This window comes from Carya illinoinensis, chromosome 8 (genome assembly GCF_018687715.1).
Source record: "Carya illinoinensis cultivar Pawnee chromosome 8, C.illinoinensisPawnee_v1, whole genome shotgun sequence".
NCBI classification, from domain to species: domain Eukaryota; kingdom Viridiplantae; phylum Streptophyta; class Magnoliopsida; order Fagales; family Juglandaceae; genus Carya; species Carya illinoinensis.
This window is the reverse complement of record NC_056759.1, coordinates 36,630,385-36,643,699: the sequence shown is the minus strand read 5'-3', so window position 1 is coordinate 36,643,699 and position 13,315 is coordinate 36,630,385. Positions and strand designations below refer to the sequence as shown.

General features: G+C 36.8%; 3 protein-coding genes across 3 annotated transcripts; 2 read left to right on the top strand and 1 right to left on the bottom strand.

Moving 5' to 3' along the window:
• The first annotated feature begins 6,736 nt into the window (after window positions 1-6,736).
• Window positions 6,737-8,098, top strand: LOC122274696 (putative receptor protein kinase ZmPK1). Its single transcript, XM_043083713.1, has 2 exons — window positions 6,737-7,612; window positions 7,724-8,098. The coding sequence occupies exons 1-2, from the start codon at window positions 6,737-6,739 to the stop codon at window positions 8,096-8,098; spliced, it is 1,251 nt and encodes a 416-aa protein (XP_042939647.1).
• LOC122318129 (putative receptor protein kinase ZmPK1) lies at window positions 7,919-9,206 on the top strand. Its single transcript, XM_043135298.1, has one exon. It carries the CDS (start codon window positions 8,228-8,230, stop codon window positions 9,188-9,190), a length of 963 nt encoding a protein of 320 aa, XP_042991232.1. The 5' UTR covers window positions 7,919-8,227; the 3' UTR covers window positions 9,191-9,206.
• A 2,840-nt stretch (window positions 9,207-12,046) lies between these two features.
• Window positions 12,047-13,315, bottom strand: LOC122274695. The gene is made up of 2 exons (XM_043083712.1): window positions 13,227-13,315; window positions 12,047-12,245 (listed from the first exon to the last, which is right to left on the bottom strand). The coding sequence occupies exons 1-2, from the start codon at window positions 13,313-13,315 to the stop codon at window positions 12,047-12,049; spliced, it is 288 nt and encodes a 95-aa protein (XP_042939646.1).

Below are 13,315 nucleotides of genomic sequence, written 5' to 3'. Positions count from 1 at the left end.
GGTGATTAGCAAGAATGTTTTGGTGGAAATGATTGTATTTGGACACAATTATTGGAGTATGTTTTGGTGAAAATTGTTGGAGTGCGATTTTGGTGGAAATTATTGGAGTATGTGGTGGTGTTTTGGTCCATTAAGTTATTGTAATGTAATATTCAAACTTGTAAAGCTACTTCTTGCAATAGGCTTAGTGCAATTTCCTATCATGCATTTTTGCATTAATGGAATTAGTGCAATATCTTGTTATGCACAATTTTGTGATGGAATGCATTTACAAGGTATCCCATAAAAAATGAAGTTGAAATTAGCAAGTGAAGATATACAAAAATCTAAAACTGTCCATTCCTTATCAAAAGCAAAATATTTACAAATTCACAACTAGAATGAGTTTAAAAGGTATCTTGTAAAAATTGAAGCTGCGCTGGAATTTTCATGTGAAGATATACAAAAATCTGAAACTATCCATTCATTCTCAAAAGCAAAACATTTACAAATTCACTACCAAAATAAGTTTACAAGGTATCCTGTAAAATCTGAAGCTGAAATTGCCATGTGGAGATATATAAAAATCTGAAACCGTCCATTCATTCTCAAAAGCAAAATATTTACAAATTTACAACAAGAAATGCCCAAAACATAAAAATGCCAAGCCATTACATGTCAATATTCAAGCACATCTCAGAACTACCCAAAACATAAAAATACTTTCAACCTATGTTCCATACTCTCAGATCAGTACATATAAATTCCATCAACAAAAATTTCCATTTAATCGGTTGATTGTCTTTTGGCAATATGTCGGTTTTTCCGCGATGCCCGGCCTACAAAATGATCAGTACATATTCACAAACTGAAATTACCAACACATATTAACAAACAAGATCACACTATAACCCAACATCACCTCCATAACATACTATAAAGTAAGCATGTATTCTAATATTTCTTCATAAAAGCATAGCGACATTCCTATCATCGTATCATAAATAAGGGCATCCACAGACGATAATAACATTCTATTTGATTACCCCTAATATTTTTTACTACTCTCTCAAAACCAAAATCAAGCAATTGATATAAAAACTAATATGAGAAAACGAAGTAAACCCACAATAGACATACACACTTTCAGATTACCCACCACAATTTTAGATTCACCCACTCCCACTTTAGAATAATAAAACCCAACTACTTAAGCTGTTTGAATATGACCAATATATCTAGCTATACCCCCCCCCCCCCCCCCCCCCCCCCCCCAACACACACACACACACACACACACACACACACACACTCACATTATACTTCTTTTGTTATTTTCTCAAAGATGGATCTTGATAATTAGTTAAACAAATAGGCTTAATGAATCTTGAATCCACGACCTCGTCCGTTTGTCTCTTACTATATATTATGTAATCTATATGTCAACTCACCTAGCTTGAGTAGATTAAAAAGGAAAAACATATCAAATTAAATTCCCAATTGCGTAAATAATTAATTAAACCAAGAGTTTCAAACTTTCAATGGATGATCGCAAAACTCATGTTCTTACTACATATGATTTCACATGTTCTTGCATTTTCTATCTGAGTTTCAAACAATGTACCAACCCAAGCTACCGTTTATTTTTTTTTTTCAAATTAAGCATATTAATTATTACAATAATGCTAAATCAATAACCGTAAATCACTACAGAAAACATTTACAACAATGGTAACTTAAAAAATTAATAATTACAATTTATAACCCGTCAATAATGGTAAAAATTAGATGGGCTAAATAGAAATCATGCAAGAAAACATAAAATAGAGAAGTGAAAATTAGAGACAAGCAGCGAAGCATACTGAGTAACAACAGAGACTTTGTTGTTGTAAATGGAGTTCTCCCAATCGGGATGGAGGCAAGCAACAGGCTCAGGGAGATTGAGGGTTTAGGCTTAGGGAGATGGAGTGTTTGGGGGGTTTAAAATTAGAAGGGGGAGAGGGATTGAGGCAAGCATGTGTTTAGGGTGGGGGGTGAAGGGAGATGGGCTTTGGAAGCATAGGATTCTGGCTCAGGGTTAGCGCGAGGGTTTGTGGTTCAGGGGATGAGATGTTGAGAGGATGTCGAGGGGGAGATGAGATGGCTTGGAGAGATGGAGGCCATGGGTGAGGATTCATGGTTCAAGGAGATGGGTTCATGTGCTTCTATGGGAGATGAGGGTTTTTGTGGTTCAAGGAGATGAGGGAGATGAGGGGTTGTGTGGTTCAGGTAGATGTGCTTGAGATTTTCAAGGAGATGAGGGAGATTTTCGGGTTTGTAGGTGGAGATGAGGGAGATTTTCAATTTTCAGTTTGCTATTTTTTTTTTTTTAAATCCATCTTGCAGGAGCCAAGTCAATTGGTGAAGGGTTTCGGGAAAAGTTTTTTGTGGGCATAGCTTTTCGATAATTAATTATATGTGCACATTACACATCATGTATCACTATCATATATATTAGATATATTAGGGTAGATGAAACTTGACTTGCTAATAGTGAGTCGTGTAACTATATATTGTAAGACTATTAATTTATTATTTAGATTCTAATATAGTAGTATATAACATTGTAACTAGATTTTAATCAAATATTTTACTTGTATTTGAGTGGTTGGTTGTGTTTCCTATTTATGATTTATTCAACAATGAATGATTAGATGATGGACATTGTCATTGGACTATGATGGCTCATGGTTGCTCTTACCTTTTAGTATTTATTTAGGGCCTTGAGTGTTAGCTATGACCTTGGCTAGATGGTTGAACAATCACTTTATTGTTTTTAATTGATTTGGAAGTGTGAGACTCTAATATCAAATTATGAATAATAGCATATTAAGATAGCCTAGTTTTGTTTTCAAGTTTGCTTAGCATATGAAATATTTGTAGTTATATATATTTTTCATATCTAAAATCTGTTTCTTTTCTTTTTGTAATGTTTTTAGTAAACATGAAACTTGAAAGCCCACAAAAAAAGTAATCAATTATATGTAAAGTTTTGTTTAAAAATAGATTAAATATGAAGCGAAAAAGAAACTCCATATCCAACTTCGCTCCAACTCCAATCCAATAGATTAGAGTCGAAATTGAATTAGAGCCTATGTAAGTCTAAGTCGGAGTCGAAGTTCTGATTTGAACTCCAACAATGTCGTACTTGGAGTTAGATTTTCGAATACCGAGTTGAGCTTAGTTGCCACTCAGCCCTACGGCAAACTGGACCTTTAAATTAGAGCCATAATGTTCATAGCTTGAGAGATGGTGCAAAAAATAGAATAATTCTTCGTTCCAACAATTTAAAATGTGGATGAAATAAAATACTATAAGAACATAATGATTTAGGAAGAAACAATTGAAACCCATTCAAGGAGCCTAGGAAATCCTAGTAAACAAACAAAAAATCAAGATCAAATTCTAGAATTAAAATAAAAACGTAATTATAAGGAACAAAGGAACCAAAAACTATAAACTTGGAACAATTTAAACACATTTGTAACATCCAGGCCCAAGCCAGTGAACTATAATTTCTTTTAGATCAATATTTATAGGAAGCCTATTTGAGATCTATTGGGTAATTTTAATAGGCCATAGGCCCAAAATCTTATTATGATGAAATATGAATTTTTATTGGGTTTGATAATTAGGTTAAAGCCATTTAATATTTTATGGGTCAAGTGGAATATGTTTGCTTGGTAATTAGCCCCAAAAACTTATAGGGCGAGTTGGGTTATTTTAGAATTTGAGATGAGGCACATGGAAAATTTATCTAATACTAGGCCCATCAATAATTTATTTAATACTTGACCCATGAAAATATGAACAAACCAAAGAGATTGTTTGGACTGCTCTAACCAGCCTTGTTAAGACCATTCACTAACCAAGATGTGGGACCCCTAACATTTTGGAAATGGACCCAAAATTCAAAGCTCATGAGCTAAAGCCCAAAAACACTGCGTGACTTGCGCATAACTGCATGCATGTTGATTTCTTTCTTTTCTTTCCTTAAGGTTTCTAGCTCTGTGCATATATATAGATAAAGATCACACTTCACAGTAGTTTCTTCCTTACAACCTTAGCCCCCTCCAGTGAAGACACAACTACCCATTTCTCTATAACCCTAAGTCATACATGCCTCTTTCCACTCGGATTATAATTTTAGGGTCCTCTTCCTATTAAATTTCCTAACCGCTACCAATTGCTATAACCACGTAGCATGCATGCCGTTTTTGTTTCGCTGCCCTAGGGTATTTAGTACTACATATATATACATCACACATATGTGTAGTTGCACAAGCTTGTTCGCCATGAACCTCCTGTATGCGAAGTCTGGCAGCCTCCATAAAGACCTAGGCCACTGCACAATGAAACCAGTACCTAGTCTCCACATCTCAGCCATCAACCACCACAAAATAAGCCCCATGTCCCCCTCTCCCTCTCCCTCTAATCCCATGCATCAGTTCTTGATCTCTCTCACAAGACCCTCTGTCACGACAACACTGAGCCCCATAGATGGGTTCCTTCCCGTCTCCATGCCTACAACCCTTTGTCTCTCACCTCTCAGGTGTAAATCACTAGGCCTCACTGTCCCTCGAGCAAGAATGACTCAACCCCAACCGAAATCGAGAACCACCATAGAGTAGCCCAGCCACCTGTGCGGTATCACAAACGAGTTGCTGTCGACGACTATTCTTTATGGTATTTTGTGGTTTTTTGTTATTTTGGGCTTTAAATATGGGTGTTTATGACTGTGGTCAACAACTACATGCTACTGTAGGTGTGTGTAGCAAAAACTAGATTAGGAAATACTAGAGTAAAAATTAGAGTTGGGATGCTGCTATAGGGACTGCACTTGTTCTATTAAGACTGCCACATGTTTGTCAAAACTATATGCTGTTGTTGGGATTGCATATATTGGAGTCTGTTGATCTTTTTGGGCCATTATATGTTGGTGGAATTCCTTTTCTTTTCTTTTTTTTGTATACTATCTAGGCTTGTCTATATGCTGAGGTTATTTGGTGTGATCATGTGGTTTTTGGATGCATACAAAATGAGTGTGCATCAAAAACTATTTCTCTAGTTGACTACATATGGGATTGTGAATGTGCATAATAATGTTTTTGTTAACATCTACAAAAACTATCAACTAGAGATGCTAATTTTATAAATTGTTGGATCCAATTGATGGAAATTAATATGATTGTTGGAGGCTATTGTAGATTATGAAAATAAAAATAAAAAATAAATAAAGAAATATAGATAATAAAAAATAATAATATTTTATTTTTGTAGAGAATGTGATGGCTAATTCAATGTAGACTTTAAGTTTTGAGTTATTAACTAAAGGCAAAAAAGTTATATATTAGTCAAATTTTGAAAATTGAGATGACTAATTCAATGTCAATGCTCTAAGATAAGTAATTTGATCATAAATTAGAATTAACACACGTTAGCTAGTTATATATATTACAATTAAAGTTAGTTTGGAAGTCAAAATTTATGTACGATACATGTCTTGAAATTTGTAAGCACGTTATTCTTCATAATTCATGATCATGTTTCATTCCACATATTATAGTTATGTATGTATTATATATGCATCTCATTTATTTTATGTGTAAGTTTTCATTAAATCAAGTGTAAGATAAGCCCAGAACAATTAATAAAATTTTCATTTAGATGCATAGTACAAATTCAATTTTATAGGTGGATGTGCAAACCACAGATCTAAGTGTGGTCCACCATAGTATGCTAGGATACTATTAGTGACTCCTCTTGTGGCTACAGAATGTGGGGTCGGTGTACAACCTTGCATACAAGGTTAAATGTATGGGCTAGCAAGATAAGTAAGACAAGTCATGCATGTCATAAGCATATGTATAAATGATTATGATTTTACTCGATCTCACCCATGAAATATTTTATAAAAAAATTATATTGTGTGTTTACATTATGATGAGTTTCTTACTGTGTCTACTCATTTTAGTTTGTTTTATGTTTTTAAACAATCACATGTAAGAATATTTATAAAGATAAAACTGTAACACAGGACTTGGCCAGGGAGACAAGACATGAAAGGCTTAAATTATATACAAAGATTTTAAGTCATTGTTTTTACAGTACAAAGTTCAAAAATCTTTTAATCAATGCTTCAATGCTCTGTTGTATGATTTTAATGTTTTAATACAAGATGACTTTATTTATTATAAGGAATTTTTGTATTTAGCATCTTGTGAAGAAAATAATTTAGTCAAGGTCAGTAATAACATATTCGTTCTGTATTCAAAATAAGAAGAGAAGGCTCATTTTAAGTTTCCCCTATGGTCCCTAATGACGTCTCCTCCACCATAATTATACATTTAAAAGTACTTGTCCATAACATTAACATTAATCAATAACCCTAAGCGAGAGTCAACATAAGCTTGCACCATCAAGCAAGGCGGCCATAATTGAGGTTTTAAGCTGTACTTTGACTACATGCATGATGACATGATGTCCATCGCTGAGTTACACCTCCATTAATCAGAAAATCTTCCATCAAGTTTGGTATATAAAACAAATTAAGAATTAAGATTTCAATCGACTTCGTTATTGTCTAAATAATGACGTTATAAAAGAACACATCAACGATCTTGAGTTCGAAAAATCAACACTGACGTACAATAATAAAACAATGGACGTTCATTTGACAAGTGATTTTAGTTTATTAACCAGTGGGCTGGGAAAACGAATGGCGGGGCCGTCTGCAAACATTTCCATTCTCACCATGGATATCTCAATTTTCTTCCTTCTTCTTATGCTCATCCAAACTCCTCTCCTATCTTCATCACCAAAAACATTTGACGTTCTCAGAGGTTCATCTTTATCTGTTGAGGACCCAAGCGACAAACTGGTTTCTCTCAATGGTGATTTCTCTGCGGGATTTTTCCCGGTCGGTGAAAACGCTTTCTGCTTTGCCATATGGTTGACAAGGTCCTCAGCTCCGACCGTTGTTTGGATGGCAAACCGAGATGATCCGGTTGATGGAACAGGTTCACAGCTTTCGCTTTCGAAAGATGGCAAGCTTCGCCTAACAAACTCCGCCGGTATAACCGTTTGGGCCACCAGAACAGCAGCCTCGACCCCTTTAGAGTCCTCGAAATTGCAACTACAGCTCCAAAACACCGGAAATCTTGTTCTAAATCATTCTGAGAGTGGTGTCATCTGGCAGAGCTTTGATTCACCAACAGATACTCTTCTTCCACAACAAACGCTAACCAGGATTTCAACCCTCGTATCAAAATCAAGCGAAGTAGACTGTTCTTCTGGCTACTATAAGCTATTTTTTGACAACGATAATGTCCTTCGTCTGTTATACCAAGGTCCTGTTGTATCCAGTCTCTACTGGCCTGATCCAGAGCTTAGTGATCCTGGACTAGCCGGAAGGTCTATGTACAACTCTAGTAGAGCTGCAGTACTGAACGAGTCGGGCTATTTCTGGTCGTCTGATCATTTGGTGATCCAAGCTACAGATTTTGGTGTGAAAACTCACAGAAGATTAACTATTGATCGTGATGGTAACCTTCGATTATACGGCCTGGAAGCAATGAATGAAGGGTGGGATTGGGTTGTCACATGTTAAGCGGTGTCGGATCCATGCACCATTCATGGCATATGTGGGCCCAATAGTTTTTGTAGTTATGATCATGCTTCCGGCAGGAGATGCTCTTGCTTGCAGGGATTCAAGATGAAAGATCCACCTGATTGGTCTTTTGGGTGTGAAGCAGAATTCAATATCCCTTGCAATCAGAGTCATGGAAAGCTGTCTAGTTTTGTCCAACTTTCTCATTTTCATTTCTATGGCTACGATTTAGAGTTCCTGCCGAATGTGACCTTACAACACTGTGAAAACGAATGCCTAACGACGTGTAGTTGCAAAGGTTTCCAATTTGTATTTAAAGCAGATTACGGTGGCTATTTATGTTACCCCAAGTATAAGTTATACAATGGACAACTTACACCAAATTTTGAGGGAGACTTGTATTTAAGAGTACCCAAAGCTGGTTTCGTCTATAACAAGACGCTTGATGCCGCCGAATCAAGGTTGAATTGAACAGCCGAACTTAGCAGGCAAGTTAGAGGAACGTATGAAAATAAGACACTGAAGCTTTTGCTTTGGTTTACTACCGCAGTGGGAGGCCTAGAGGTAACCTGCATTTTCCTGGTGTTATTTTCCTTGTTCATGAGCAGTAAGAATTCCGACCCAGTTGCAGAAGGATACCTCCTGATGTCTAGATTCAAGCGATTCAAGTTTTCTGAGCTGAAAAAGGGCACACGGGGATTCGTTGAAGTGATTGGACGAGGAGGGGGTGGTGTAGTATACAAAGGTATACTGCCCGATAAGCGAGTTGCAGCAATCGAAAGACTCGACGAAGCTAACCAAGGAGAAGCCGAATTCCTAACAGAAGTAAATACCATTGGGAGGCTTAACCACATGAACTTGATAGATATGTTGGGATACTGCGTAGAGGGAAAGCATAGGCTTCTGTTGTACGAGAACATGGAACATGGATCCTTAGCAGATAAACTTACTTCTAACGAACTTGATTGGGAAAAATTTGACATTGCAGTGGGCACAGCGAAAGGCCTAGCTTATTTGCATGAAGAGTGCCTAGAGTGGGTTTTACATTGTGATGTAAAGCCTCATAACATACTCTTGGACTCCAACTATCAACCAAAGGTAGCAGATTTTGGTCTGTCTAAACTACTGAATAGAGGTGAGCGTGATCATTCAAACTTCTCAAAGATGAGAGGAACTAGAGGTTATATGGCTCCTGAATGGGTTTATAATCGTCCCATCACCTCTAAAGTTGATGTCTATAGCTATGGGATTGTGGTGCTGGAAATGGTTACGGGAAAGAGCCCCACAGGTACGCAGCATAGCCCTGGTGGCGGAGGGGCGAAAGAGTATAATAGATTGGACTCGCTGGTGAGGGAGAAGATCATGATGCATGCTGATGGTGAAGCTTCAAGGGAGTCGTGGAATATTGAGGAGATTGTAGATCCAAGCATGGGCGGCAGATATGACTCGGCTAAGATGGAACTTCTGCTCAAGGTGGCTTGGCAATGCGTTGCAGAAGATAAGGATGATAGGCCCACCATGACCCAGGTTGTAGAGATGCTTTGCTGCGACGAGGTCAACTGATATATATATATATATATATATAGATATCTAAGTTAACCGTAAGAACAATAATTTATAAGGCTTTTTATTTTTTATTTTTTTTATTTTATTAAAAAAAAAAAAAAAACGAGACGACGAGACCCCAATAATGTAACTTATTAATAAGAACTTTTTTATTTTATATTTTTTTGCAAATCTTGTTATAGAAATATCTTCCTTTATGCAGGTCGAGTAGGTTCTAGGTATCTTTTTTTTTCTTTTTTTTTTTTTTCTCTTTTTGTGCTATACTAATTCACTCGAAACCGATAAGGTATTTGGTTGGAAAACACGTTCTTTAAGATATACATACATACATACATACATACATACATATATATATATATATATATATATATGCATCCTGCTTAGAAAGACAAGTCTTATCAATATTTTGTTTGTTTAAAAAAAAAAAAAGTCTTATAAATATTTTGTATTAAAATATAAACTGCCTAGACAGAATCAACACGAACTTGCAGTACTCATATATCTAGGGTTGAAAAGAAAGAAAAAAAAAAAACGGTATACTGGATCGCTAGGTTTAGTCTGGTACTGAGTTTGGTTTGGTCTAGTACTAGTATTATTTTTCTTAAAATTAATTAAAATCGGTCTAGTTTCAGTTTTACTTTTCTAACACCCTAATGAATTGGTTCATATATATATATATATATATATATATATATATTTGTTTTTTTAATTTCTTATATTCTATACAATATATTTTTTATATTATACATAATTATATAAAATAATTTTGCATTATATGATAAATTACTAATTAATATAATATTAAATTTTAAAATCTTATATATATCAGTACTATATATTATAATATATCACTATATAGTCTATAATATAATTATAATATATATTATCATATACTACTATATATTATTAATATATTATTACATACTATAATAACTATATTATATATACAATATAAAACATAGAAAAAATTAGACTGAATCGGACCGAAACGGTAAAACCAGAAGTACCGATTTTAAAACTAGTATATACCGGTTCGGTTCTAAAATATGTCCAAAATCAGACCAAACCAAACCGATTATACCTCTAAATATAAAACAAGTCGTCCATCATTGAGTTTTAACTTTGAGTACTACACATAAAGTGACGAAGTTTTGATATGAACCTACCTCAAATATTTTCATACGATAGGTTATACTCCGCATCCAAACATTTTTACTTGAACTCATCATATTTCTTCATTGTTATGTGATTGAACAATTTGATATTGTTGCATGGTAGAGGAGTCAGTAAAAATCATTGATGCGCAATGCCCAAGTCGTACGGACAAGCTCTAAGGAGATGCTTGGTGGAATGAAATGATATGAGAAATTTGTAAATAGTAATAAAATAGTTTATAAATAGTAATTGTGAAATGGTTTGTGAATTGTAGTGAAATGATTTGAATTAAGATGTTTTTATGGAGTTTTGTAAAATAAGAAAGAAAAAGTTGAATAAAAATATTATAAAATTAAAATATTGTTAGAATATAATTTTCGTTTTAGAACTCAAAAGTTGAATTCTTTTTCATGTTTTATTTAGAATGCTAACAACGTGTTTCGTATATCTTTGGATCAGACTCTTAGCAGTTTAGGTCTTTTGCTTACGACCTGTAGCAACAAAGAAAGGATCGGGAGGAGTGGCCTGAGGCGGCTTAGGTAGCCTCTGACGCTTAAGTCAGTAATGGCTTACTAAAGAGTAAGAGAAGAGGGTGAATGCAGAGTTTTTAACAGGAAGATTTGATTAGAGAGTAAGCCGATCCTTTTACCTGAAGGTCCAGGGATCTTATATACCCTACCCAGAGGGTCAGATAGCCATACCCTGCAGGTTGGGGGGAAGGGAAATCCTCCCAGAACTCCCTCCGCCATACCATCTTTAATACCGCATGGCCCTCATAGTTCAGTCATTAATGCGGCATGATTATCTGGTAAACTCATTTAATGTAGCATGATCTCTTGATGTTGCCTTGAGTCCAGTCCTTTTTTGTGGCATGCTTCATTCTCCTTCCTCCGACTTGGATTCCCGGGCTTCCGTTGTAACTTCCCATCTTGGCTCAGATAGTTATACCCAATTTATATGGGTTACAAGTTCTTCCTGAGCCGCTGGGAGGCTCCTGCGAATTTGGGTCAGACCCCTTCGGGTTATCTGAAATACAGGGAACCTGCCTGTTGTTGGGCTTGAGCTGGCCCCCGTGGGCCTCAGGTCCCCTACAAAAATACCTCCAACATAGAAATTTGAAAAAAATTATAATGATTAAATAATAATTAGATGAAAAAAATTGAAGATTTCAAATTGAAAAATATTTATATTTCAGTGATATTTGAAAAAAAAAAAGATGAAATGAAACTATTTCTACCCCGTGCCTAAGCCACTTGAACAAGCTCTACCTCCATTGATACGAAGCTGTCCTCCAATTATAAATAATTTTTAAATTTTTCAATGAGATAAACTTCAAACAGGGTAGAGTGTAAAACTCCTTTTTACACTGTCCAATACAAAAATGCCACATCATAAGTTCATGAAAAAAAATTTACATGCCTGCCTCACACAATGTTACCTCCCCTTCCCTTTCCCCCCACCGCGTACTTACTCTGTAAACACAAATCAGAGGATCCAACCCTTCCTCGAATGGATCAAACACCCTTTTCAGCACGCAAAGACAAATGGGGACAAGCTCGAAGAGATAAAAAGTAATCCCCATTAACACCCACTTTGAAGAAGAGTACATAAAATGGATTAAAAGAAAAGAGATACATATGGATATGGTTCCACAGAAAAACAAACGAAAAAAAATGTAAACATCAACATTGGTCTTTTTCAAGTGACCAGATATATGGGCAATGAGGAGGTAGAGACCTTTTGCTGTTGCTCCATATTAGACTCCATGAGGCTCAAATAAGGTATGTCCAAATCATCCTTCCTCAACAGAGTCAACATTCTGGCGAGAGGACTAGAGGAGTGCCGATCGCTGGTAGAATTAGGGCTGTTCATCCAACTCGAAATCCAACCTTCCGACCTGACCCGAGACAACACTTATTCCGTTTTAACCGATTGAAGAATTAACCGATACCCGACCCGAAAAAGTTTTCGGAACTCGGTTATTTATACCCGACCCGTTTTTACTTATGATTACTATTTAGGACAGAAGTCACATTACAGCTACATACCCTTCTCCCGAGTCTAGTCAGTTTCTAGAGTTTTTGTTAAGATATTTTCATACCTCGGACCTCGCCAACGCCATTAACCAAACCAAATTCTTAAAAAATTAAAACCCTTCTCACGCTTGAGGTTGACTTTGTGGTTGAGTGAATCTTCCCGGTGGTTGGGTACGCCTGAAATCTCACGGGAAGCTTCTGCGCTAGGGTCTAGCCCTTCGTTGCTTGAGTCGCGTGATTGGAGAGGCGCTTGGTATAGTGGCCTCTGGGGTACCAATGGTGGCGCTATAGGGGTGGTTTAGGTCAGAGCTTACCTCTCTTGGTGGTGGCCGAATTGCTCGTTTCTCATGCATGGCGTTGGCGGAGTGCTCTATTTTTGTGAGTGCAAAACAGGGGCTCAGAATATGGCTATTGGAGGCGGTTTCCATGGTGTTTGGCATCGGGTGTTGGCTGGGCTGCCGTGGATTGCTTTTCCTGAGGTGGTGCAAAAACGTGTTGTGCGGCGAGGAGCCCCAGTGTGCGGGCTGGGTTGATTTCTCTGCGTAGGGGCATGGGCATGCATGGGAGAGGTTGCGACGTGAGATCCATATCTGACCCTCTCTGAGTTCATCGTCAAACGCGGTCTGGCCTTAGTTGTCGACCACCTGAACCTCGTCTCTTATCTCGCTTTCGGTTAATAAACAAGTATCGGGGGTATTGCCCGATCAAAAACATAACGGCTACGGGTAATTCCGGTTCCGTTTTTAACATATGATCGGTAGGAGTTTTCGGGTCGGGTTAGTTTGAAAACTCAGCTGGGTCGGGTATGCAGTTGTTTTGTACAGCCCTAGATAGAATGGTAAGGTGTGGTAGACCCACATATGCTCTTGGTGATGTAAACGGGGCTAGATACGGAGGCCCTAAAGGCTCGAGCTCTAGCACGAAACGTCAT